This window comes from Parus major, chromosome 1, assembly GCF_001522545.3.
Source record: "Parus major isolate Abel chromosome 1, Parus_major1.1, whole genome shotgun sequence".
Classification (NCBI taxonomy): domain Eukaryota; kingdom Metazoa; phylum Chordata; class Aves; order Passeriformes; family Paridae; genus Parus; species Parus major.
The window spans coordinates 73,329,217-73,356,551 of record NC_031768.1 but is presented as its reverse complement, the minus strand read 5'-3'; the positions used below and the strand labels follow the sequence as shown (position 1 = coordinate 73,356,551).

Sequence of the window (27,335 nt, the reverse complement as noted above, 5' to 3'; positions counted from 1 at the left end):
AGTGCTGTCGGAATGCCTTGTGAGTACATGTCTCCAAAAGGCTTTTGCTAGCTGAAAGCTTTTGGGGCAAAGGCCTTGGAGTGTTGGAAGGTTAATTTGTATTGCTGTAACTCTAATTTTTCTATAGAGGAGTCTTGGGGTTACAGAATTTTAAGTTTTGGAAGAATGCAAGACAATATGGGGCTCTGTCGCTTCCTGTTGATGCCATTTCTGTAAGCCTTGGCATGCAAACTTTAGACTATGTAGCTTTTATATCTCCTTTGATTTAAAGCTACTTCTATTAGTATGGAAGGTCCATTTCAGTAAAAATAAACACCTAATCATTTGCAATACTTAAACTGTTAAAAAACCTTGTATATCAACCTGATCTAATTTTAAAAAACTATACCAATTTAAATGAGTACCTTACAGTGGTAAACTTAAGAACTTTTCAGCAGGCAATTGAAATTAGCATAGGAACAGTAACTCAATATGCAAAGGATATACAAGGTTTAAGGATAATTATAAACCCCCCTTACTGCAGTTTTCATCCATGCTAACTGCACATTCTTTGTTATAGTGTTCAAAATATTCTCCACCTGAAAAAAAAAAAAAAGGAAAAGAAAAAAAGAAAAAAAACTCAAACACAAAAGTGATTACCTGCATTAGAAACACTGTAGATTCTCTGCAGTTTGAAACTCACTGGAAAAAAAAAAAAAGAGATGCGAGAAGGATTCAGTTGCTCAGTGCTTTATTTCACAAAAGAAAGAACATCTCAGCAAACGTGTAGTATTGTACTTTCCACATACCAGCAGAGCCCAGGCAGCAGCAAAATGTTACTGTTCTCTATGTTTTATTGGGTGTTAGAAGGAAAAAAGTAAATTTAGCATAATGTTCAACTATAAATATTGTCAAATTCATCCCTGTTTTCAGTCTGTTTTAATTAAAATAAATCTTATGCTGCCTCCTGTTGGTCACCTACAAACAGAAACATCTGAAATTAATCTCCACATTAGGAACTGCAGTCAGCACATTCTATAGCCTATACCTTGCCTACTACCCTATACTAACCAGAGGAGGTAAACAGTTTTCTTCAGAGTAATTCCATAAATAAATCTGACCCAGAAAATCTACTCCATTTTGTGAATATAACGAATTTTTAACAGCAGTAAACTGACTTACTACAAATGTATTTAGAATATAGAAAAGAAATTAATTAGTCCTTAAATAATAATCTTCAGGTCTGTGCAAACATAATCAATAAAAACACCTGAATAATTGATATTTATGATAACTAAACCAGTATGATAATATTACCAAAGTGCCATAATGTTTTGATAGCATTCTTTAAAAATTAAGATTATCCAATATAATCATCACTGGATATTAAAATCCCACATACAATATATATTATTTTCGTGTATATTATACTGGTCATGCTTATAATGTGTTCTGTGACATAAAATAGAATACTATTAGAAATGTTTTGGTTACATCATTTAAGTGCAAATAGATTATAATTTTACATGCATTTTGTATGTTTAAACATCATTCTATTTCAGTGAGAACATATGTAATCATTAATCTAGTTACTGACTATTTTTAGAGGAAGGTACTTTTTTATAAAGCTTTGATTCAAAGAGCTTTGAAAAGACATAAAAGATATTTAAAAACTCACTTTGTATTAATTTTGTTACTTTTGTTTTTAATTGCATAAATGCTGTGTAGGCTGAAAAATCTGTTTGATCCAGACTACAACAGTTATTCATGCAAGTAATTCATATTCTTTTATGTAGTTCACTGAGATTTCTAACATCTGTAGCAATTAATCACAGGGTTGGGAACATAGGTCCTTCCATCATAAAGCCTTGTCTTTAACCATGACTTTCTAACAGTTCTGTTTCTGCATTCAGTTCTACTACCAGATTTAATACTTTGCATGTGGAAATGTTGCAAGTGATCTTTTTTCCTTCTGTGAGAGCTGTAGCACAGATTTACCTGCCTAACTGCAGAAAATCAGTACCATTTCACATAACTTTTCTGTAAGCAACGCCAGAAAGTAACTGACATTACTACATTATTTCCTGATCACTGAGTAAGAGCTGAACTCCCTGTGAAATCCATGAATGATTTGTCAAACTGGGGACTGACATTAGCTCCTGCACAAGTGTAGAGTATTAAAGAAGCGTGTCTATTTTCCCAGTTTAGCTTCAGTCAGTTTTCACTGTCTATACTGAGGAATTTCTCACATACGTCATTGCTCTGTCTGATGTCAGATGCCAGAGTCTTATAGCAAGTAGCTGGGTGGAAGACTGCCAAAAAGATCTGCTGTAGGGAAAAACTTAGGGGAAGGAGCATCACCTGAATGATTCACTTGCTTGCTGTTTATGTGGTCTAGCAATTTGGTCATGACACTGGCAATTAAAAAAACCCTTGCAATTCTCTAGTCTCTTCCAATTTGCATAGCTATTTATACCCATGTACTATGGGCATAATATGTTACTTTTATCAACGCATAAATTGCATATTCATATTACTCAGCTATAAACACAAAACAAATACACAAGCAAAGGTGAATTTGGCCTTGTAATGATGTGACAAGTTGCAATAATTAATGGTTAATGAAATCTATGCTACCCTGAGTAGCTTCACTGAAATGAAAACTACCATTTTCCTATGCGTTTGTTTTTTCCTATTGTTTCAGTAAGTAGGAATAGTATTCTTCCTCTCTCTACTCAATACATTTACTTTGCACTAACAAAAAGTAGTTGTGTCCCAATATAAAAATACTTCCATTTCTGTAAGGTGATTGTAAAGGTTACCTAGTTACATTTAGTTAAAGTATGGAGACTTAATATGAAAAAAACCCAAACAAAATAAATGTGGAAGTTGCCTGAAATACTGTAGCAAGCTACTTACTTCTACAGAACTGACACACATTTTAATATACAGAAATGACTGAGTGGGAGGGTCCTGCTCTATTAACACATTCTCCAAATGTACATGATGTTATTTTACATACTTACGAAAATTGTTATGTAGATTGTTATATAAATTTGTAAAGGTATCTGATAACAAATTACAGAGTCAATCATGGAATCAGAAGCTTCCATTGTTAATGTTTTAAACAGAAGCATGTTCTAGGCAATATTAAGCTTTAAGCATTAATATTCAGCTTGGGTTTTGCAAAATGTACATGCAGTAGTGATGTGATAATGGACTTACCACAGCTGTCTCAAGACGTAGGAAAGATGGCTCTGATGCCTCACTAAATTTTATTCATGTTTTTAACTGCTTGAAAAGAAGTGATTAAGTGCTTAAAACCATTGCTCTGTCTGGCAGAAGACAAACTCACTGCTTTCACAATACATATATAGTACGTAAGAGCTCTCAGTGTCTTATCTGGATGCCTAGTAAGAAAAAAAAATTCTTATGCTGTGTAAGATTACAAATTTATGTATGAAACCTAGCTAATTTCAGTGTCCTCCTGTCAGAAGGAGGACTCACTTTGTAAGCATGAGATCAAATTTACTTCACAACCTATGACTAGACTAATATTAGCACTAAAAGTCCATTACAACTTTATAATAGCTGACTATTTAAAGTTTATCAAGCAATATATTGTGTAGTGTTTACTGTGTAATATTTTAACATTTGAAATTACCATGAAGCTCAAGATAAAGTGTTTTAATTAATTTAAACCACAAGAGATGATTTCTCACCTCAGAAATACTATTTACTATTCAACCTCTAATATGGGGGTATAGTTTTGTAACTTTGTATTTGATGTATGACAAGATAAAAACTTCTCCCATAGTTAAGCAACAGCTACGATTCGTTTTACAGCTTGCTGCTATAAGCAGCCTAGTGACAGCTTAGTAGGCAGCACAGGAGACTTCAGAGATGGAAGATTTCTGTTAGAAAACATCCTGAAGTGTTTTTTCTTTAGTTAGCAATATGACTAAAGCAAAGGTATCACATGAATCCATCCTGTAGAAATCTTACCTACCCTGCAGTATGTTGTCAAAGTTTACTTTGCCACAGCTAATGGGATGGAAACAGAAAATAAAGCTACTTCTAAGGCACAAGGATGGAGAAAAACTGGTAAAACTGAAGAGCTGAAGTAAGATGACAGGAATTATCAGTCTCTTCAAGTTAGACACCTGGTTTTAGTACTGTGAAGGTCACTTTGGCTATTGTCCTTGCTAAGGTCATTGTGATAAGGTAAAGCTGACAATTCATTCCTCTTACAGGTTTATGAACATAGAAAATCTAAATAATGCTAATGAAAATGTCTTTTAAACTTCAGTTACATAGGGAAAATAACATCACAGTCGGTTTTCTCATTTAGCAATTTGTCTATTGGGACAACTGTGAATATTACAGAAATAATGGCACATATTACACAACTAATTCCTCATGAATATTTCTTTTGGAAAATTAATATAATTTTGAGAATTAATCTGATAGTTACAGAGAAGAGTTGTATATAAAATTAAATAATACTGTCTGTATAATGACTAGCATGAATGACATTTTAATGGACTCTTCCAAAAGCAATCCTACAGCATTTAATTTAAACTGAAAATTTAAGCAAACGTGTACATATTTCTCCATCTGTAAACTAATACTAAAAAACTGTTCTACAGCTTGTGCATTTAAATAGACTCTTTTGACTTGGGAGTTTCAAAATTCTCCAGAGCAAATTGTCAGTACGGGTGACCAGGGGTCCCTGTATTTATTAAACTGAATGACCTGACAGTAAAACTCGGTTAAGGCTCTTGGCATTGGTGAAACTTCTTCCCACTCAGACCTACTGCTGTGGTAGACTTGAACTTCATCTGTGATTTCTTCTGGAGCATAATCACCACCTAGTATATAAATTTTGTCTTCTGTCCCAACGGCCCCTGCATTAAAGCCAGCGCATTCAAAAGATCCTTCTCCTTTCCAAACACAGGTTTCTGGGCAAAAACTGTAGACCTTGTAGGTGGAGAGATCGCATATGTACAGTGTGCAGTTCACTGGAACAGCTTTGATTAGAGTTGCATGGAAAAACTGCCCAAATTCTGCTACAAGCTCAGACCACTGATCTGTCATAGCATTATACTTAAAGAAACAGTCAAGAGATGGATTAAAGGCATCAGTAATCTCTACTTCTGAGCCAAGGACATAAATTATATTCTGGCATGCACTTGCTTCTGGATAGTAAATACCTCTTGGTAACTGGCTTACAGATTTCCAGTCTTTGGAAAGAGGATTGTAGGATTCTACATCCAAAAGACTCCGAGTTTCTTGAGCTCCTCTGGTCTTTCCACCTATTACAAAGAGCTGATTTAAGGTTACAACAGATGTGTGCATTGTCCTCGGTTTTTTCATAGCTGACACTATGGAGAATTCATTGTTGACTGGACAGTAGCACCAGGTTTGGTCAGTGGCATCATGGAACGGTTCAGCAATGTGAAGCCTGACAGTCCTATAACAATTCCCTTTGCATCCTCCAGTTATAAATATTTTTTCTCCATAGCTAGACAAACTTGACCCTGGCAGATCAATCATGTGCGTATGTGGTAGTTCCTTCCATTTATCTGTTTTGATGTTGTAGCAGAATGTATGTCTGTTTTCTCCATCTTCATCAGTTTTATGAACAAATATGTATTTTTCTGTCGTTGAAGGACGTGCATCTGGAAACAATCCGCTGAAGTTCTGCACACTTTTAACTGCATCATTGATTATTACTGAGCAATTAGCACTCTTAAGTAGGTGTTCTTCAGAATGCAGAAAGTCCTGCAAAGTCTTTTCAGGTAACTGGTGTAATCTCACTTTTTTAATCAAATTGGGCAGATACTTCTGCCGAGTTTCTAAGTTGTGTTTGGTCCATTGGAGGACAGCTTTCAACACTGATTCTTCCTCAGGGACATTTAATTCATCAGCCTCGAGACATTTTTGTAGTATCTCAAAATTCATCTCCAAGAAATCACTCGATCTGAGCAGCAATGAAAAATGGTGTTGTACAAAATCTAGCGCATGATCAAACAAGCGGACAGACCCATAACTTTCTGATAGAGAGAGCAACTGTAAGCAATTCACAAGATCAATACTTTTTATTAGGAAGTCACTGCAAGCTTTGGAAAGGAGTGAAACTTGAAGAAATGATGACAGTTGGAAGAGCATTTCCACATTATCATTGGTTATCTCTGTTTTTCCTGTGTAAGCATAATCAAGAAAAGCTTTCACTGCCTTGGGCGATAGGTTACTAATAGTAACATTGCCATCATCCCGTTCTTTCATATTAACTTCAAACATGGCTCTGTGAATAGAATACAGAAGATATACACACAAATTAAAGATTTAGCAAACAGAGAAGAACACTGATGTTGGAGGAGACAATCAGGTGGATGTAATAATAAGGGTTGGTCTAAAATAGGTCTAAAATATGGAAATTCTTATAGGAACAATGAATTTACTTGGTGTGTTTGAAGAAAAAAATGATTGGTGATAAGAACATATTCAAAGTGATGGCTTAACAAAATCATAGCAGCACCTGTGTTTTTGTATGGATTTTCACAGTGATGAAGTATGCTGCTCTCAGTGTGAGAGAAAATGTGAAATTGTTCTGGACAGCATCAATTTCAACTTTGGGAAAGAAAGGCTGATTTAAAAAAAAATATAGTATAAAAGTATCATGAGTTAGGTCATGCAATGTGGATGAGTACATAAAATTATGGAAAAAAAAAAAAAGCCTTCCAGATTACAGGCTGAGCAAATGGCCAGACAGATAATGGGTGTAGTCCTCAGAAATAAAAGTAGGTGGGGGGCAAATGAGGAGAAAAACACAGGGTAACTTAATTCTTGCTTTAGAGTTCACAGAGAGGCCAATGTCAAAAAAAAACGAGGTTTTGACTTATGATTGCATGACACAATGAAACTGTGCAGAAGTAGATTGTGACTGAATACAAAGATGATAGCTGAAATTGTGGAATGAACTGTTGATCAGAAGATTTGTGGAAATTTTATTACAACTTTCACTGCTTTATTCTAAGTATGTAATAACATTTAACTCTTTCATACAATCTAACATGGCAAGGTAAAGTAATGAAGTTTAACAAGAAGGTAAGTGCTGGCAACAGGACAGTGCTGCAATATCCCTTGCCTGACCCTCTCAGAGCCTAAGCCTCAAGCTAGAGTCCTGTCATGGAGTTACTTTACCTTTAAGAAAAGCTGAAGTTTCTGGGAACTGCCTGGAGTCTTTTCTCCTGACCAATTATCGGTCATTGCTGAGAATTGACAGCAGTTTAGGCCATTGAAAAGTGGGATCAACTTGTGAACCCTACCTTAAAGTGTAAAACCAGAGCTCTCTTGGTTCTCTTTGTTTCCTGGCTGTGAAGAGCTCGGAGCTCCAGCCTCCCGTTCCCAGCCCAGGCCGTGCAGGCGGGCGGGGACAGGGCTGGGCCTGCCGCGTCTCCGGGCCGGGAGATGTGGGCCCTGCGGGGGGTTTTCCCCGGGCTCTGGCCGGGCCGGGCTGAGCCGATCTCTGGCTCGGCTGCAGGGTTTTTGCTGTAACTAAATTCACTAGAAACTGCTGAGTGAAGAAGGAGAGAGACTCTGGACCTGCAGCGGGCTGGGGCGGCGACTACACTCTCCAGAGCAGCCATGAGGAACTCTCCATCGCAGACGGCTCCAGTTCCTGCACCAGCCGAGGCCACAGAACTACCTACAACAGCCTGGGCAAGATTTTAACTCTTTCATTACCCAGATGAGACTTGCGGATTAACTTTTTTATCCAGAAAGAGAAAAGGAGAATGATCAACATGAAAAAGAGACTTTATAAACTACCAGTGACAAGAAAGAAAAGAAGCTTCAGAAAAGGTAGAGAATTAAGAAGATGCTTTAATTTAGCTGAAATATCTTTCTGTTAAGACTATGGAGATGGACAATGAAGTCCTGAAATGAACTCGTTTAATTCATGATAAAGTATCTAGGGAGGAATAAAGTGTTCAAAGTGTAAACTTGAGTAATTATGGTATAGTGAAGTGCTGGGAGATTTGAAGCCTTGAGAGGCAATGAGAAAACTGTTGTCTAGTGAAGCTCACAGAAACAGATGAAGAAGACTTTTTTGCCTTTGAATACTCATCCTTAAAAATGCTATCCCTCGACTCATGGCCCATACACATCTCAGAGTGATGTGAAAATGGGAGGGGTGGGCTCTGATAACAGCAGCTCTGGGCAGCTGATATCAGGGCAATGGAAAACTATAACAAAAATAGTTTTCATGTGAGAAACTCCATAAATTAACAGGAAGAAACTTCTGTTTCTCTACAAAGACTGGTGAAAAGACTGTAGCAAGAATTGGGACTGTTTTAACCACCAAAGTTCCAAAGTTTTTGTCTCTGTTGTCATGTGAACAAAGGAATAGTGGGTAGATAGGGGATGAAAAGTTTTTTCTGGAAGTTTATTCTGGTGTTCTTATTATTGTAGTTTTGTCAATAAACTTTTTTTATTCCTTTTAAGTTTTATGCCTGTTTTGCTCTTGTTCTAATCCATATCTCACAGCAAGAAATAAGTAATTTTCTTAGTTATTTGTTTTAAACCACGACAAGTCCTCATGCCTTTTTGAAAATAAAAAGAGCCATATTTGTCATACCCTTAAAACAATGTTTGAGTGCTTTGCTCTAAACTCTGCAAATGTGTGTAAATTGTGATAATTTTTTTAACTTTTTTTTTTTTTTAAAATTCTATTCCTTCCCTCCCTCACAGAGAACTTAGAATCTGTTTCCTGCAAACTCATGCCAAAATTAGGTTTACCTGAAAAAATCACTGCATGCTGCCAGTACACAACGATGACAGGGAATTATTTCATCTTTCACAAGAATTTTAAAATCAAAAAATATATTTTGTTCTCTGAACTTTTGTAGTACTTTTAGAATTTGTTGTCCATGACCTTCAGCCACTAAGGAATTGATTTTATTTTCAGAAACAGAAATTCCATTGCAAATAGGTCTGCTAATGTAATCCCGTTGATTGGCCATGTTTTCTTCAATCTATTCCTGAAATGGAAAAATAAATAATTGATTCTACAGTCTTATTATTAAAAAAGCCCAAACAAAATCAATACACATTGAAACCAAGAAGTTCCCAGCATTGAATTTAGTTTGTAAATCATACACACAGTTAGAAATTTGTGTTACAAATTCAATACACTGAATTTGACAATACTACTACTTTGTAAAATATATTCACATAGCAAATTTTGAAAAGTAAATTATCCACCATATATCAGCAATTCTACAGCTAATACCCACCTGTAGGGGTTTTTTCAGTAAAGTCCACAGGAAGCACACCAAGGAGTGTGTTTAATTGTCATTTAAGAGGAAGACTAGTCCTAGGCTTACCCTTAAAAAAACCCAAATCCTTACAATTTTATGTAAAATTAAGATGGAAAAAGAAAACTTTGTTACCTATTTTACATTCCAAAAGGCTGATCACTCTACATCTTGTATTGGAAGGAAGTCACAGGCTATTAGACTGAATCCTAAGTCGATTCTCATGAGGCACTCTGGACTGCAATAATGGAATACAGGCAACACCAACAGCCTGGCTGAATAACAGGGCTGCTGGGGCTTACCAAAGAGGGTCATTTAGCGACAGTTTGGTGACAGTACACCTTTGAGTGTTTAGTCAATTAAAACACATTTTGTCATGTAGTTCTAGTCATGTTAGGAAGCTTTATGTTTGCCCACTCTGAGTTTCACTTATAATGGTGTAAATTAACTGGCTTTAGAACACACTTAAATTTAAGACCATCTCCCTTTCAGCAGCCAAGCTTTTTTTTTTTTTTTCTGGTGAAAATTCCTACACTGAAGTGTGGTTTTTTCTATGGTAAATCGGTTTTAACTGTTTTATTACAATGAAAATATTTTATTCCACTTTGTCAACATAAAGAAACTTTAAACATGAATGTATTTTATTTACACCTATTTAAAGAGCTATTTTTATATTGCAGATAATTAAACTGCCCTTACTGCAAATCTGAGTCAAGACTGCCTATTTTAAAACTTAAAGAAACATTCCATTTTTATTTTTTTTTTATTCCAGGATTTTGCTTCCACAATTCCAATTAAAATCAGCAACAGATAATGGCCCACCTGAATTGACAGGGGACAAAAAATTCCTAACAAAACCCAGAAACAAGAAAATAACTGGTTTTGAATTTTGTGAAAAGGCTCATCTGATGACACAATACATTCAAAGCAAACTAAACCATCAGGCAGTCTTCTTCATGTGAGATACTTTCACAGCAGACTGATCTATACTTTATCTAGTCAGGTAGCTCCAACCACAAATAGACCTCCATGTCTCCTGGAAGAGAAGAGATCCAGTGATCTTGCTGCCAGCACTGGCACCCTTGGAGCAGGCATCTTCTCCTTCCCATGGCCAGACAATCTCAACGTATTCACTCTTTCCATTCTAAGCCTGAGGAACTAGGAAAATACAGAAGAACAAGACCACCATTTATTCTGATAATGTATGGCCTCATAAACCCCAACTTCCATAAATCATAAAACTTTTTTGTATGTCAGAATTCTCTAGAATACCATTTTCTTACAAATTTAAAAGCCTGCTCCTCAAAAGGCTGAATCTTCAAAAGCAGAGTTGCTTCAATAACATTATTGAATGAAACTTTTTTTAAAAAAATAAGTGAATTTCAAAGTTTATTTGGCATCGTATAAAATAATACTTCATGTAAAAGAAATGTAAACCTTTGCGCAAAATTCTGGAACTGACAATAGACGCTAGACATTTTTCTACACTTACATATGTAATTTCTTTAGCAAGCTCCAACCTACAATGTGCTTTCTGTAGATAAAATTACCAGTTTCAGTAATATTTGTATTTGTATAATGAACATGGAAACATCTACTGTAATCAAGTCCAACTATGCCATTTTAGGCAAGACATCATATGATCACTTTCATACAAGCAATTGATGTTTCACAAAGTTTTCTTTTACCACACTATTACTGCAAAAACTCAATTCCAGTACATTGGTGTAGAGACTGTAAACCTCTTAATTATACAATCAATTTATTAATGCTTACATATATTTTTTCTTCCATTCAAATTGTTATTTGACCTAATTTTCCTTTGTATGTTTACTCACTCTTATAATTATGAAGTGTTGATATCCTCTCTCAACTTTCATTAGAATGAATAGTCATCCAGCTTTCCAAGGTCCACTTACAAGGCTGAGTCTTTGGTTTTCCTTATTATTTCTTGCAGTTTTCTCTTTCATCCAGTTTGATCCCAAATTTCTTTCACTGATACAAGATTTGTTGTAAAACAGATCTGCATTCAGATCTGATCACTGTCTCACTAGTCCAATTTGCAAGTCATCTAATGCATCCTAATCCTAATCTCTAATAGCACTATCTCATTATTTTCTTAAAAGCAAAATTCAATAGTGTATCTTTAATGTTTTTGTCCATGATTAAGGAATGTAGTAACAAATACAGTGGAATGACTTAGCCTAATTCACCCTTCACTCCATTTAAAAAAAAAAACATATTAAAAAATTCCATTTCCAGCTGTCTTGTAGCCAATTCCTGACTTATAATTTTGGTATTAATGTACCACTTCACTGAATCTGTTGATTATTTTAGAGCCCTCCAAACTCTCTTAACAATTCAGCTAAAACTTGGTATGTTAAACAAGGCATTTATAATTATTTTATGCATTCTTATACAAAGCCATATGAATTAATCAAGAGGGTTTTTAATAAATATTTGATGAACCCTGACAAAAGGGTAAGAGACATAGGGGGTGCAGATTTATGTTGAAGAGGTCTGCAGTTCAGGAGTGCTGGGAAACATCCCTCTTTTATTTGCTTCATAAACTCCCGCAGGATTCCAATTACAAAGCCTGTCTTCATGTGGATTACCGACAACCAAGCTCCAGTAAATGGTTCATTAGAGGTTGGGATCTCTTACTTTTGCTTTTTGAGTCACGTCTGTGTGCTGTTCAGCAACCAGCCTTGCAGCCTCTCCTGGAACATGACACAAGTACTGCTGAACATGATCCAATCTCTCACCACTTGACAAAACCTTCCTGCTGGAGTACTGGACCTTTACAGTCTTACACTGACAAATGCCCCCTTAGCTGTTAGCCTGCTTTTCTGAAAAAAAAACAAACCAAAAAACAACAAACCAACAACTGGTTGACAAAGACAACTGAAAAATATTCCAAAACTAAACTCCCCTAAAGTTAAAAGTTAAACATTTGCTCTGGCTTATTTTTCTTGTAAGCCACCTCAAACACAAGGCCAGTTGACTGCTACAGAAAAAACTGATACAAACTTCACAGTTATTAAGGTCAACCCCATATAACACATGTATGGGGGACATATAAGTACCTCTCAAAACTATCTGTACAGGTCTCCAGTTGAAGGGCCAGGCATTCTGCATGCCTAACAGTCAAGTGGCAAGCAATGGCCAGTCTGTGTAGGGCCACAGAGAAGCCAGCAGTTGAACAGAGGGCTGGGGATAGTAAGCTACTTTTGGTCATTACAGTGGCTGAAACAAGGGAGCACCTGGGAGCTCTGAGGGTAAGAGCATTCTTATCTGTCACAAAAATCCAGTAATAAGGGCTCAGACCTCCTTAGCTAGGCTGTTTAAAAGACCTCTCTGCCATAGGAGCATAGAGTGGTTTGGGTTGGAAGGGCCATAAGGAATCACCTTGTTAGAACCCTTTGCCAGTTTTAACACTGCCCTTTTCCCAAGATACTACGAGACGGAGCAGTCTAGAACATAATGAGTTCATTGACACAGATGCCAGGGAACCACACTGAGAACTCTGATAAGATCACAGTCAAAATACAAGATACACGTTCCTCTTAGTAACTAAACATTCGTAAAAAGCCACAAGAAAGTGTTTAACTGACCTTAATTCCATGCAAACAGCTGCCAAAACCTCAGTGAATTTATTGTGGAACTTTATGCTCCCTTTCCAAAGACATATGGAGGATGTAACATATTTATGATTGTCTTTTAGTTAGCACCACCAATCCTTCTTAAGTGTTCTTATAATTATGTATCTAGAAGATACTGAAATGTGTGATTTATTTTCTTGTACTTTTCCTTTGTAAAGTCCAAATGACCTTAAGACTATGAATTTAATAACCTGGATATATGTGGAATCTAGATATTACACTAGGAGACTATAAACACAGCATACTGTTAAAATCTGTAAAAACTAAAGGAGACCAAAAACATCCAGGACAGACATTTTCAGAAAATACAGGCACACTAAAATCATAACCACTGCAATACACCTGCTAGAAATGATTTTCACATCCATCTGAAAGAGCAAAGCAAACAGAACTGTGAAGTGACCTTTGAGGAGAGATGAACTTTTGTTTGTGCAGAAATCTGTTGTAGTTCCCACCAAAGTGCTGATCAGAACATACTCACATAATGTATGTATACTAATAAACACTTTTGCTGAAAACATTTTGCTAAAGCAACAGTCCAAATAGCTGCTACAGCTGATAAATAAAATGGTTACAGAAGTTTAAATATCCTAATGAAGCTGAGATTGGTGGAAGATGTGCAATTGTTTCTTAATGAATAACCAAGGAAAAGATATCGAACTAGGGAGAGGATGTGTAATAACAGTGAAATATGAACACCCAGATAAGGGTCCAAAAAGAGAGTGGCAAAGACACCAAACTGTTTGACTGCTTTATAAAAGTGAGATAAAAATATACATACAAATATGTGTGACTTTGAAATAGCTAAGGAATTCTGTTTCGTGGAAGTACTGAGCACACGTAAGTATCACACGTAACTCAGCTCGTACTTTGCCAGGCAAAGCCCCTTAGGGCTGTGCCTGCCTGACAATAAACAGGACCAAGCCCTTGGAACAGGACCAAGGCTCAAGACTGTTCCCAGCACAAGAGTGGCCATTCAGAAATTACAAATAATACTGTGCAGGTAGACATCCTCTCCTCTTCCAAAACCAGTCTAAACTCAATCCTGATTTGGTACTTTATTATTTACAAACAATTGTAAAACAATCTATCTGCTTTTATCTGAATGCACAATGCAGCTGTGCTACAGCACTCACCAATTAAAAAAAAATTAAATCTTTGTACTTCATAGCAGGTATCTTATGAGAAATAAATTGCTCTTCAATGGAACATTATGTTTATTATGTGCCCTTCTCCCAGCTTGGACAGTATGCCTTACTAGGGAGCAGGATTTTAAAAAAGGGAAATCTAAGAGCTGGTATTTTACAGAACACTTAATGTACCTAGGATGAAAGAACTAAGCATAGTGAAGATGAAGAAATTGTACAGATTTCTCTAGAGAACTTTCAGGGTTTTTTTTCATACAAAATTTAACTGTGCATTAATATAAGTTTTGAAAAGGTCAAAATCAGCATTCTAAGATTTAATATTAAAGTATTATATTGCCAAGTTTACTGTATACCCATCAAGATAATTTGATATTTTCATTCCTTGTTCATTGAAAAGGAGAGAAATTAATGACTTGTTAATAAGTTTTAAAGACACCACTCTATACTATGCATGTAATTTAACATTCACTAAGACAAGTATGAGCGGAACAGGTATCTGTAGGATTTGGTGACACTTCTAATTGCTGACTAAAAAGGCAAGAGTGGTTGAAAATGTAATTAAACTACAAATACTGAGTACAAATTCTGTGCTTCTATATTCCATTAATGTGTTGATTGTCACTGATTGCCTAAGATTGAAAACACTATGAGAATTACAAGTTCCTACCTGGAAATTTCAATGCAACTGAGTCTCAGAGGTTTTTCATAAATAACTGAACTTCAAAGAAAAATAACATTCATTCAATCATTTTAGGACAAGCAAAAAAATGCACAGGATGCTTTGAGACGTTTCATCCACAAAAATGACATTTATCAATAATAAATGTTGAGATAGTATTCTCAGATTGAAAGGTGACACAGAAACTTTAAAGCTTTGTGTTCCTTAGAAGTGTTAAAAAAAAATCAAAATGGGAAAAAACCCAGCATGGTACCCGTAGGAAGTAAGGAAATTGCACTAATTCCTGGAAGCATTCCAAAAGTAGAATAGTCCCACTCTGCAAGCAGTGATCATTAAATGCATGTTCCCTGACAAATACATGAACCCATTAAGATAAAGCAGTAATCACTTAAAAGAAGTAAAACTGGCTGGATTTTATCCTAAAATTAAATTACTCCAATTCATCGTTACTTTGCAAATTATTTTCTCAGCCAAAGAAAAAAAAAAAAGATCAAGAACAGTAATTTTAATTTTTAGAAAAAAACTGAATCAAAATGACATACTGTATTTCTAATTCTGGTGAAAATAATTGCAAATTTTATAAAAGAAAATGACAGCTTTTAATGGTATCTGTAGTCTGTCACTTTTGCATGTGATTAAAATGTGGGTTTTTTTCAAAACATGCATACAATATTGAGCATCTTTAGAGCATATTTTAGCATACCTTATTATAATAGCATGTTTTACTTAAAATAAAGATGTGGATTTATATTGGATACATTCATAATTATAATATGCATTATACAGTGCATCTTGAGCTTCAGTTTGCATTTACACATGAAGCTAATTTAAAAAAAAATAAAATTAATCCACCAGTGAAAAAATTGCTACATGTTTAAATCTCTTAAGTAGAGAGCATGGACAAGCCAAACCTATCAATCAAACCAGGGGGTTTTTTTGGAACTAGGTAAGATCCACAATCCTTTAGTATTATTATATATCAGTAACTAAATATACAAAAGACCACAATTTCCTCTTCAAAGTTCACAGGATGCGAAGTTTGAAATGTAAGCCACAGCTACAGCTTGCTACTGGTGAAGAGCATTTTCCTGAGATTTTTTTTCTTGACTATGTTAAATCCTCCTCTGCAGTCAGTTAACTTTGTCTATGGGTTTGGATAATGCTTAGTAAAATTATGCCATACCTTTCTTCATTAAATCATGTAGAAAAATAGGAATAATATATTGAAAAAAGTCAAATATCCAACTGATTCCTTGTTTAAGCATTTTTTTTATGCAATGTTACTTCTGAGTTTAAAATCTTTTGCAAAGACCAATCTATACTCAGCTGTAACTGATACTTCTTCTAGACAGAAAGGCCTGGCCTGAGTCGAAACAGCAGTTTTCTATGTTAACAGTGAGCTGGCAATGGTAAACAACAAGAAGAAAAAAAGGAGGATTGTAACAAACATCTGCAATAATACAATTTTCAGCATTTTTGCATCATTTGTACATGGGCAGTACAGGATGGATGAAGTGTAAGAATTTCTAAAGGCAAGCAACAGAAAGATGGGTTGTAAATTTTCAAACAGGCTCCAATTTTTTAGCTACGGATCAACTCCAAAACCAAAGGGCAAGCAAATTTATTACCTTTTGAGCATTTAGAGATAACGTATACTTGAGGGCACACGGGAATACAGTTCTGACAACCACTGGAATTCTTAGCAGAACAATGAGCACGGGATACAAGAGGCTTTTGTTCGGACAGATCCTTAGTAGCCAGAACCCTGCTAGGGTGATGCAGAGCGCTGCATCTGTTCTTGGGACAATCAGCTCCTCTTTACAGTCCATAGAAGGCAAACAGAGCCCAGCCCGCTGCGACAGCTCTGCCAGGGGCCTGGACGGCTCTCCAGCAGGATGGATGCGCCGGCGGCAACACCTCAGCAGCACATCTGCTGTGGCACAGATGGGCTGCGCATCACCTGTCCTCAACGGGGCGCGCTGCCACAAAGAACCACCTTCCCCCCCTCCGAGGGCATAACCACCTCCCTGTGCCGCACAGGGCCGAGGGAGACAGAGTTTAGCAGGCAACTACGTTCCTTGTGCCATGGACAGGGCTATCTGCGGCCCCCGGTCTCACAGCAGCGGCCGCCATCGCCCCCGCCCCGCCCGCCGGGGGGAGGGCAGCGGCGTCCGCGTCCCTACTGCGCATGCTCAGGCCGCCCGCGCCTGCGCCCCGCGGCGGCTCCGTTCATTCTAAGGGAGGACTAATTCTGACAGGACGGGCGGGATGGGGCAAAGGGATCCCCTTCTCTCACAGCGCGACCCAGCCGCGCCATACGGTGCTCTCCGCCGCTGCCGCCTCTCCGCAGGCGGCGAAGCGCCAGTCCCCCCTGAGCGCTCCCTCCGAGCAGCGCGCACCCACCTGCAGCCAACACCCGCAGCTCACAGACCGGTCTGGCCCACCCTCCGCAGCAGCCACGCCAACAGATTGGCTGTTTCCGGCGTCATTCTCCTGCTCCCTGCACTCGGAATGGCTCTGCCGGCCGCCGCTCCAGGTGAGAGCCCGCCCATCTCCCTGAGAGGGTTCCTCTCTGACGTCACCGCGGGTGCAGCTCCGCCGCAGGCACCACCTTTCCTCTGATAGGTCGCTACCTGGCGCATTCCGCTGTCACTCACTGGGCTCTCTGACATCGTATTGGTCATTGCTCTCGGGGGCGGGACCGTCCGTGTTTCCCGCGCGCCGATAGGCTCCCGCTAGGCCCGGGGGGCGGGGCGGGGCGGCGGGAGGGTGCGGGGAGCACGGCCGGGCTGGCCGTACGGCGCCGGGCCGGGCCGGGCCAGGCCATGGGCAGCGTGCGCTGGGCCTTTCCCTGCGGCTCCTGGCGGCCCCGCCGCCGCGAGTGGCTGCTTGCCGCGAGGCTGGTGCAGCCCGAGGAGAAGGAGCGCATCGGCCAGTTTGTCTTTGCCCGCGATGCCAAAGCCGCCTTGGTACATGGGGAGCGGGGACGCGGTTGTCTCTCTGCACAGTGAGCCAGCATTGCCCAAATTCCTGATTTGTCGTAGGAAAACATGCCGTGCAAGGACATTTCAGGGATGTAGAGCTAAAAGATAAAGCCCGTATAAACGTGTGGAGCTCTGCTTCACTGAGGAGCAAAGAGGGGTGGCAGTCTGTTGTCAATAGTTAATCTGAAAGACTTGACAGTTTCCAAGTCCTGATACCAAGTCAGGAGACAAGATCAGCGTACCTGGGAGAGTGTACATAAGACCATCAGGGTAACGAGCAGGAAAATAAAGCTGTTTTACATGATTCAGGTTTTAAATCTCGCCTAATAACATAGTAATACCCACCTGCTAATTAGTCTGGAAGGAGTTACTCATCACTTTTAGCTGTTGAGTATTTCATCTAGCACCTAAGTAGTGAATGTATCTACTGAAAGGAAGGCTGTTGAGATAATTTTACTGTTCAGGGTGGTGTAAAAAAGCATTTATTTATGCCATAAAGTATTGTAAATAAGCAATTAAGGTACAGAAAGGAACTACTGTGATTTGTCTAGGCTGGGACTGCTTTTTGTATCGTGTTAATAATGCTAATAGTGACAATGTGTTCGATACTGTGATGAACTCTTGCTTAAACTTACTCGACACAGCTTTTATAAAAGGGAGAGATTTAAATTATTTGGCTAAAATACACAACTTGATATCAATAGTAATAAACCAACATTTTTTAGACAGGTAGTTTTCTAGCAACCACATAGCACAATAGTTCTGTATGAATACTTCCGTTTTATTTCATAGGCTGGTCGCCTGCTAATGCGAAAATTAATTTCAGAAGAGCTGTGCATACCTTGGAATGAAGTGCACTTACAAAGGACATCAAAAGGAAAACCTTTCCTGGCCAATAACTTACTCGGTATCAATTCAAATTACAACTTCAATGTTTCTCATCAAGGAGATTATGCAGTCCTTGCAGCTGAGCCTGAGCTTCAAGTTGGCATTGATATTATGAAGACCGATTTACCAGGTAATGCATTATGGTCACTAAAGCAGATCCTGCAGAGTTTGAGTGCTGAACATTTTCACATTTCCCAAAGAACCAATCTATGTCTTAGAATTTTAATGTAATTAGAAGTGAGTGTATGAATGTATTGTGTTTTTGGGATTTCTAGCTTTTCAATCCACTCCTCGTTTATTTTGGGGTGCATTGTAGGGCAGATACAGATATATTTTTCATTTAGAGAAGCAGAACCCTAGGAAAATATCATCATGAAACCTCCTATCATATGGGCAATACCAGCATCTGCAGATAATTTAATTATGGATTTGCTATCTGTGAGGCAGAAGCAGGGATATCTTTCCAAATTGGGATAATGGGATCCATCCCCATGCGAACTTCATAGACTGTGTTACTCAGTTGTCCCATAAGTATGAACATTTTACATGTCAGCCAAGAGGCAACGTGAATCCTCTGTGAACATGCAGTAATCCTCAGTGAGAGGGGATCATGAGGAGGGACATGAGTCTTGGAAAAGACTTAAAATTTATGAAATGTTGTTATTGGCCTACTTATTTGCATGAAATGACTGTATAGATTAGTGAACTTCAGGATCAAAATAGGATTGTAGCAAAGTGTATTTTTAAATACAGTTTTATTGAGATAATTTAGTTTGCAAATGTTCATTGGTGCATGACTGGGTTAAAGCAGAAACATACTAGGGTTTATGATTCACTGGAACTCTAGTTTTTTAGAATCTTCCTATAATGTTTAACCAGATATGACAGTATCTGTTCTTAGAGAATCTTCTTTCACAGTTTTTTACTGTGAATTTTATGCTGCAAAATGTGTGGGAAATAGAGATGCCGATAAACCCTGACTGGATAACTTTCTGTCTGATCACTTTACACTTTTTTAATGATAACGACAAGTGTACCATTTTGGATTGTCACGTTTAGCTGGGGTGCACAGAAACTTTGCTGCCATCTGAACTTCTTCCTGTGACTCCCACCTGCTGCAGACCCTCACTCTGAACACGGTGGTCAGCGTGTGAGGCCACAGGTTACCCCCCCCGCCCCACCTTTGGAGAATCCTCCACCTGAGCTGTTGTGTGTTTCATGACAGGGATTGTGTTCAGTGGGTAAGGCTGCTCTGGTACAGGCACACACTTGACAGGACTGCAGTACCACAGGGCCCAAATAACCAGAAAAATAGAAAAAAATATATGTAGAAGTGGGGATATCTTACCCTCTGCTGGTATTTCCTGCAGCTGTAAATGTAGCTGGCATTTTAAAGGCATGTTGTCAATGTCAAGCTGACAAGTTTTATGATGCATGTTATACACTATTTCTGAAGTCTAAAGACTAAGTGATACTTGGAGATCTGATACAGACAGGCTTCAGTGCTTTTACCCAGAGAGAGAAAAATGGTGGTTACTTTGGAGATGCTGTTGATTCCAGAAACTGAAAGATGACTCATGTCTTCCTTTTTGTAATTATCATTTGTATTTTTGAAAAAGAAATAAGATAACAATGGAAATGTAATAATTGTATGTGGGAAATAGAGCCAGTAAATAATATTAAGGATAGAACTTCATATTACAGAGAGTATAATTTAAAGCTGATGATCTTTTCACTTAAAATTTTTCAGAGGAAGATTTTTGTTGTAGTAGAATCACCTGCAACCTTTTTTTTGTTGCTGGGCTATGAATAGCTAACACTGACTTTTCCAGTATTGTTTTCTCTGATAGTTCCACTGAGTGGTGCTCTTGTTCTGCACTTGCTAAGTGCATTATATTTCTGAAGGTGGATCCACTATAAATCTCTTTCCTTGGAACACCTACAAGGACAAAGAGTTCCCTATGAACAAAGTACATTTCAGTAGGTTTGTTTGTATTCCTCAAACACTTGTTTAAATAAAAAAGTACTTTATCTTGTGATGTTACCCAACAGCATCTTGATTGAGGTCTCTAGGACTGTAGCTGTTATATTCCTTTACTGTTCAGCCAGTCAGCAAGCAAAATCTGCAGTGCAGATGTACAGGACTATCATGCAGCTGAAAGTTTTGAGAAGTCAGCTGTTTGTGTGCTACTTTGTAAAAAGGATTCCTGGTGCACAGAAACCTTTTATGTCAATTCCTAATCTGTACCATGTATTTTTGTTTTACTTACTGTCCGTAAGAAGCTGCCTCTTTCCATGTAACTTGTGATTCATAATTAAAATATGAGAAATTAAACTACTACAGGACATAGCCTTATTCAAAGGTGAAGGCAAACCACACTAGAAGCTATTCTTGCCACTGCAAACAGCAGCAGTTCTACAAAAGTTCCACAGGTGTGCAACAGTTTATCATCTTTTTTCCTCTATTCAGATATTGAAGTAAATACTGCAGTGATGGTCGAAAAAGAAAATATCCTCTTTTGGTATTGTGTGTTGCTGCCTTTTGGTTATCTGGCAGGTTATTGTAGATTTAAATCAATCTTTCAGTTTAATTGTTTTTGTAGAATTACTGAGATCAATGATTATTTTTCTTCTCTTTAGATCAGTTTAAGATGCACTCTTGAGTCATTTGGAAAAATGCACACTGTCCTGTAAATTTGTTAGTAGAAGTGTCTGTGGAAATTATTTGGCCAGACAGGTAATGCATATGAATTTATTTTAAGTCTTTCAAAAAAGAAGTGAGAAGGATTCTCACAGTACCATTAACACCTGCGGAAAAAACTGAACTTTTGTTTGATTTTTGAACTTATGGAAAAGAAATTCTGCAACAAGTCTCTACTTGTTTTGAGTGGTGTGTGGGATGTTGATTGACCAGTCACTTAAACTGTAAAGTATAACGTTTTTGGAGACTTAGGAAATAATTATAGCTTAATAAAGATTGCCTTGAGCATTTGAAAAAATTTAGATCTTGGGCTGAAGGGCTTTCCTGCTATGCATGTGAATTTCTTTTTACTAATGCAATTTTTTAGCTTAGATGAATTTGCAAAGTTAAATAATTTAACAGTTCATTCCATATCTTCGAAAATCAGCCCACAATCTTTCTTACCTATCCCACTATATTTACTTTGATCCAGACGTCTTCAATCTTAATTTTATTCCAGAATTAAATATTTGACATGCAGTAGAATTAGATTTTCTCATTAATATTTTGGTTTTATACTAGGCTTTCCTGTTAAAAGACACAAAAGGGTGTATTTTCTGCATGTGAATTTCACAGAAAAATTAATTTGATCTAAAAATACTCCAATAAATGCTTTTTTAAGAAAGTAGGCTATTATGTGCAAACATCTAATTATTTGAAACTGGTTTTCTCTGAGACAAAGAAATATAAAAAGAACTTGACTTATTTTTATGTCTTTATTCTCATTACTGCATTATTGAGGTGAGGTAATGGAAGAGGTGATAGAGATGTTCAAATCAGAGACAGGTCACATGTGTATATAAGTCCCACATGAAGAAACTAAATACCATACATCAGTCTAGCTAGTGGAGGAAAGCTCTGTCTCCAGACAGTTTTAAACTTTGTGCTGTTAATTTTGGCGTATTCATAGCCTAATTGAGTTAGGCACATGTACATCATAGTTAAGATATTTGGCATGTTTTTTAGCTAGCAGCCACGTTCAAATTTTTGAACTTGCAATGCTAATTTAATTGCTGCATTTCAGCTTTTCAATAAGAATTTCCTGATTAGAAACAAATTCCAAATCAGATTGTTTTTAGAGTGCTTTTGTCCTTAAGGTGTTTTACCTTTACCTTAAGCAAAGTTTTAACTGTTTCTGGTTTTATTGTTACATTTCTGTAAATCTCATAGCAGCAATCAGCATCTAATCTTTTACTGCTAGAGATAATCTGCAAATTTTTAGCTTTAGGTGTGCAGATGCACTGCTTGGAATGAAGAAATTAACCAAGAGTTTGATTTAAATGTTACTTCTTACAGATTAAAGAAGTCATAATTTATAAATACTTATGCAAGCACATATTTTTTAGATGTGAAAGATGTTAAAACAGCTGATATGCTTGTTGAACTAAAGAATCACAGTGATGCTATGCACTTACACTGAGTAAACAGGGAGGCATTTCTTTGTTCTTGTTCTATTTGCAACTGGGAAGAAACAGCCATCTTAAACATACTCTTTACAAATATGTAGTATTTAGCAGTTTCATTGCTGTGCTTTATTCATGTTTCTAACACAGTTTTAACCTGGAATTACACAATTATGTAATAGATAAAACACCAATGCTTGGTAAACTGTGAAAGAAAGTTGATATTGTGATTAAATCTCCTCTTTAAAGGAAAATTTCTTTATTTTCCAAAGAAACGCTCTTAATCCTTTATGAAATCCTTAATCCTTTAATAGAAAACAATTAAACAAAGTAAAACAATTTGGATTAACATATAAACTGATAGCAAAATGCAGAACTGTAAGATTAGGATATGGAGAATATGTGTTTAAAATGAGGGACAAACTAGCAATAAAGAAAAGAAAAATCCTAACCTAGAAGCTTTTATTAAAAATAAGAGTTGGAACAAAGAGTAACTATAAGAATGCTTGTCAAATTGTTTTGGTGTTGTGTTGTTTGGGGTTTTCTCCATTCTGCACGCTGAATTTATAATAATCACAATTTATTACATGTGTTTTGGGAAATTAAGTTATACAGTCACAGTGAACAGCTAAATACAACTGATTTTTTTTTCTTTAACAAAACTAAAAGTGCTTCTCACCCTCCACTAATGACAGTTAACTTTGGCTTTCCAAATAAAGAAAAGGTAGCAGAAAAATCTAATCCAGGGACTAAGGTTAAGTAATTACCATGCAGATATTAAAAAAAAAAATTGCCTTTGAGAAGTTTCTTGCTAACACTGCCCATTTCCAGTCACTTCAGCTTTACAGATACAGATATTTGTTGCATGAGCTGGAATACAGAAGCTGACTTTATTTTGCATTGTCAAAAGCTCATTTGGATATTGACTGTGCAGGTATTACAGTTTAGAGCCCTTACTGGTTTAAAGGTTGTTAGACAGTCTTTTAGAGACAGATGTGCAGATTTTTTTAGACTTACTTATGAAATGGTAGAAACTTATCTTAAATATTTCGCATCTCTCCTCAGTACATGTTAAAAAAAAAATAGCCTCAGCTGCGTTTTGCTGATGTATTTCCTTTCTAAGAGAAATTCTGATTTTCAACAAAGAAAATATTTTTATATTTCTTCAGTAAACATGACATGTTTCTTATGTCAGGTTTTCAGGAAAGTAGGGTCAGGAGACATTTGCTACTTCCATAGGTAGCTGTTTTCCATTTATTGGGTTAGTTCTGAAAATTCTAAGCATTCATAGCTATTATGTGCTGTGTTGTATTTTGATGAAAAATACAATTTTATAATATATTAAAAAATTATTACTTGCCCTGCATAGTTTTCCTGTTTTTTCATCAGACTTGTTGGATTCTGTATTAAGACTCTATGTGTTCCTTTTTTTCTTTCCTAAGTAAAAACAGATTAAATAAAAGCAAAGCAAACACTTGGAGATGATATCTACAAGAGTAGATACAGCTGATACAGGTGAATAGACCATTGAAGTTCATCAGTTTTTCATCTATGGGCTTCTCCTTTTTCATCTGCTTTTGCCATATTGCAGCACATTTATCTTCCACTTGCATCTTTCCTTGTATATTTTGGCTGGATAAAAGACAGCTCCTGCAGTGGCAGAATTTGATTTGTGTGATGTTAAGGGGAAGGATATGAGAGGACAACACGCCAATGACTAGCTGACTGCTGTCTCTTCTCTGTGGGAAGGCCCAACAAAGCCAAACATGCTGGATTTTAGTTGTCAAGTGGGACAAACAGTCTTTCAGCTGCTGGCAAGCCAAACAAATGGCTTTATAAGGTTTTTGGTTTTTTTTTATATTTGTTCATTTATGTTTAAAGAATGTCTTTATGTAGGAGAGATTGATTCCCAAATTTAAAACACTAATACTACTTCCATCATCATGTGAGATTTTTTTGACTGCATTATGAAGGGGGAAAAGAGGGATGGATGGTGTACAGACAGAGGTGGGAAAGTTTTAAGTGTGAAAATAAGGGATATTTTTATTGTATTCGGCTGTGAAATTCATGTTCTGGGAGAGGCTTCTGTGCAGTGTTCCAACTTCCGCCATTAAAAGGCAACTCTTGTTCTTTACTGGGTTCATTACTGCATAGGATATTGTAAGGTTGAAGGACATAGTTCCAGAGCGTGTGCCAATACTGAGGACCATTTCCACATGACGTTTAGAGGAGACATCTTTCATTAAAACCTTTCAGAGAAACCAGCTCAGTTTGAATCAGCTTGTGCTTTCTAAGGTCACAGAGCTTCCCAGGAAAAAAATGTATTAGTCAGATCAAGGAGATGTTAGAAAGTGTGAATCATGTAGTGAAATTCATGTGGAAGATGAGGATGACTTAGGTACTGAGAACTGGCTACCACCCCAGTATAGCATTTTACATACCAAGTAATCCATACCAACTGGATTCTAATGCAACCCCAGGTTCTGCAGTGGTGTAAGCTTCTTAAAGATGGGCTTACATTCCCTATAATTACACTGTCACTAAAGCTAACTTTTCCTGCTTGATAAACTGTGAAAGGGAGATTTGCTATTGTGTTAAAATCTCCTTTTTATTTTTTTTGCTTGTCTGTTTTCTTGGACTAGTAAGTGTGGGGTTTTGTTTGTTTTCTTGGACTAGTAAATAGTATTAAGTGATAGGTTTTCTTTAAATTTTTAATTTAAAAGCAAAGGATTAATTGCCAAAGATTTCAGTCAATATCTCTGAATGTGTAGAAAGGCCTTCTAGTATATTACTTCATAAAATCTAGTAAAACTTTTCAGAAATGTGGTGGCTTGGTAGTACTATGTAGTAGTGTAAGGCTATAGATGGTCAGACACCATCTGGGCTTTTTTTTTACCTCTATATTTGTATCCTCATGATTTGCTTTATAAAGGAAAGTGTATTTTGATGTTTATTTAGATTTTGGGGGTTGTGTTTTAGTGTGATGCAGCACAACTTCGTAAGTGTTGAAAGGAGGTAGAGTTCCTGCTGTTCTGGCAATGCAATGATTGCTGTGACTATTTGATATATGTTTTATAATGACAACCTGATTAAACTCACATTTTTGTGGGGAAATTTTTGTTTTTGCTGAAATATTATGGCTACCTAGAGCTCTGCTAGCTGTGGTCATACAACTTCTTGGAAAGATCTTCAGCAAGTAAAAGGTATAAGAGCTGATACACAGAAGTTAAGAAACTTCTTATTTTATTATTGCTTGTTTTCTTATTTGCTATCACTGTTTAGTTGTAAGTACATTTTTCTCAAAGAATTTGAGGTCTCTGAGCCATCTTAGTGATTAAGACCCTTTGTATTTTAAATGCTTTTTTCTCCACTCAGAAGCAAACTAAAATTATGAGCTTATACCCAGATCTGTTTGACTGCAAGCTCTTCAATAGCAAGTATATGTTCCAGCTGAATGTTCAACATAGAAAGAACATGTAAAAATATTCTGGAGTCTGAACAAAATCTGAGAGGATGTGGAATTCTTTTTAAATTTTCAGAATAAATGACAAAAAGCGTAAATCTGTTACAGACAGTGCGCTACTTGTCTTTAAATTGATCCTATATGAGGCATCCTGTTAACAGCTTTAATTTTATTTCAAGTTTTTTTGACTAAGTCATAGATGTGTCAAAGCTGTTGTTTTTCCAGTCAAGTTTTAGTGGTAGAGCTAAGAGTCTAAGCCATTATGATTCTTTACTTCCTTTTGTTTTACATTGACTATCAAGGCAGCTTGCTTAAATGTTCATCACTGCTGTTAGGCCCAGCCACACTAATGCAATTGAAACCTTAGCAGTTTCTCTAATATTGCAGTCTTAATGATGCCATCTACAGAAAAAATATCAAACATGATCAAATTATTTCAGTCTCTTTATGACTTTTCCATTTTTACAATCTGGAAAATGCTGAGTAATTCACAGGAGGCAATGTCAGATTTTCAGGCATTTTAGAGTTGGTGCTTCTCTGAAGTGTGCCAAGATATAAGACATCAATGTTAACATGATGAGAATGGATGTTTAACATACATATAATTGGCAGAATTGCAGGATACTGACAGGAAGTGTGGAGGTCAGAGAATCTAAATCCAATTTCCAATTCACACTAAAGCTGTGTGAAGTAGTAGACTGAAAAAAACATTCATTAGTAATGTTCTATCTGGCTCTTGTAAGTTAGTCATTTATCTCTGTAATTATTTGTCTTGTGTTGTTTCTAAACATCTGTTTAAGGGTTAGTTGGTATTAATAAACAATTATGGCTTGGGCATCTGTTGCAGAGAAATATTTTCTCTGTATCAGGTTACTTTGGTTTCCTTTAGAGACAGTAAAATGTGATCAAATACACCAAAAGGATTGTTGGCCTGAGACTTGAAACATACATCCAATACAGTTGGTTAGTTTGTAAGCTTCATAGCTGTCTTGTGTTTCACATTATCAGGTAGATTGAGCTGTTCATGCTTCAGTTGTTCATTTTGCTATGTATGACATGTCACAGTGCC

At 36.9% G+C, this 27,335-nt stretch overlaps 2 protein-coding genes across 16 annotated transcripts in view; one reads left to right on the top strand and one right to left on the bottom strand.

Annotated features, from left to right (window-relative positions):
- Positions 1 to 713: 713 nt before the first annotated feature.
- KBTBD3 (kelch repeat and BTB domain containing 3) lies at positions 714 to 17,369 on the bottom strand. 12 transcript variants are annotated; one of them, XM_033515849.1, is made up of 4 exons: positions 17,192 to 17,369; positions 11,964 to 12,148; positions 8,782 to 10,457; positions 714 to 6,286 (listed from the first exon to the last, which is right to left on the bottom strand). In XM_033515849.1, exons 3-4 carry the CDS (start codon positions 9,003 to 9,005, stop codon positions 4,666 to 4,668), a joined length of 1,845 nt encoding a protein of 614 aa, XP_033371740.1. In that variant the 5' UTR covers positions 9,006 to 10,457; positions 11,964 to 12,148; positions 17,192 to 17,369; the 3' UTR covers positions 714 to 4,665. The 12 variants fall into 12 exon arrangements, with proteins under 12 accessions (XP_033371740.1, XP_015482400.1, XP_033371759.1 ...); XM_015626914.2 differs by having other exon boundaries at positions 11,964 to 12,019; XM_033515868.1 differs by having other exon boundaries at positions 8,782 to 9,023; positions 11,964 to 12,019.
- A 199-nt stretch (positions 17,370 to 17,568) lies between these two features.
- Positions 17,569 to 27,335, top strand: part of AASDHPPT (aminoadipate-semialdehyde dehydrogenase-phosphopantetheinyl transferase) — a 36,175-nt gene continuing 26,408 nt past the window's right edge. For all 4 annotated transcript variants that reach the window (XM_033515880.1, XM_015626965.2, XM_015626968.3 and 1 more), the window contains exons 1-2: positions 17,569 to 17,757; positions 18,565 to 18,790. In XM_033515880.1, the coding sequence (XP_033371771.1) occupies positions 17,614 to 17,757; positions 18,565 to 18,790 (370 nt within the window). In that variant the 5' untranslated portion in view covers positions 17,569 to 17,613. The remainder of the gene's footprint in view (positions 17,758 to 18,564; positions 18,791 to 27,335) is intronic.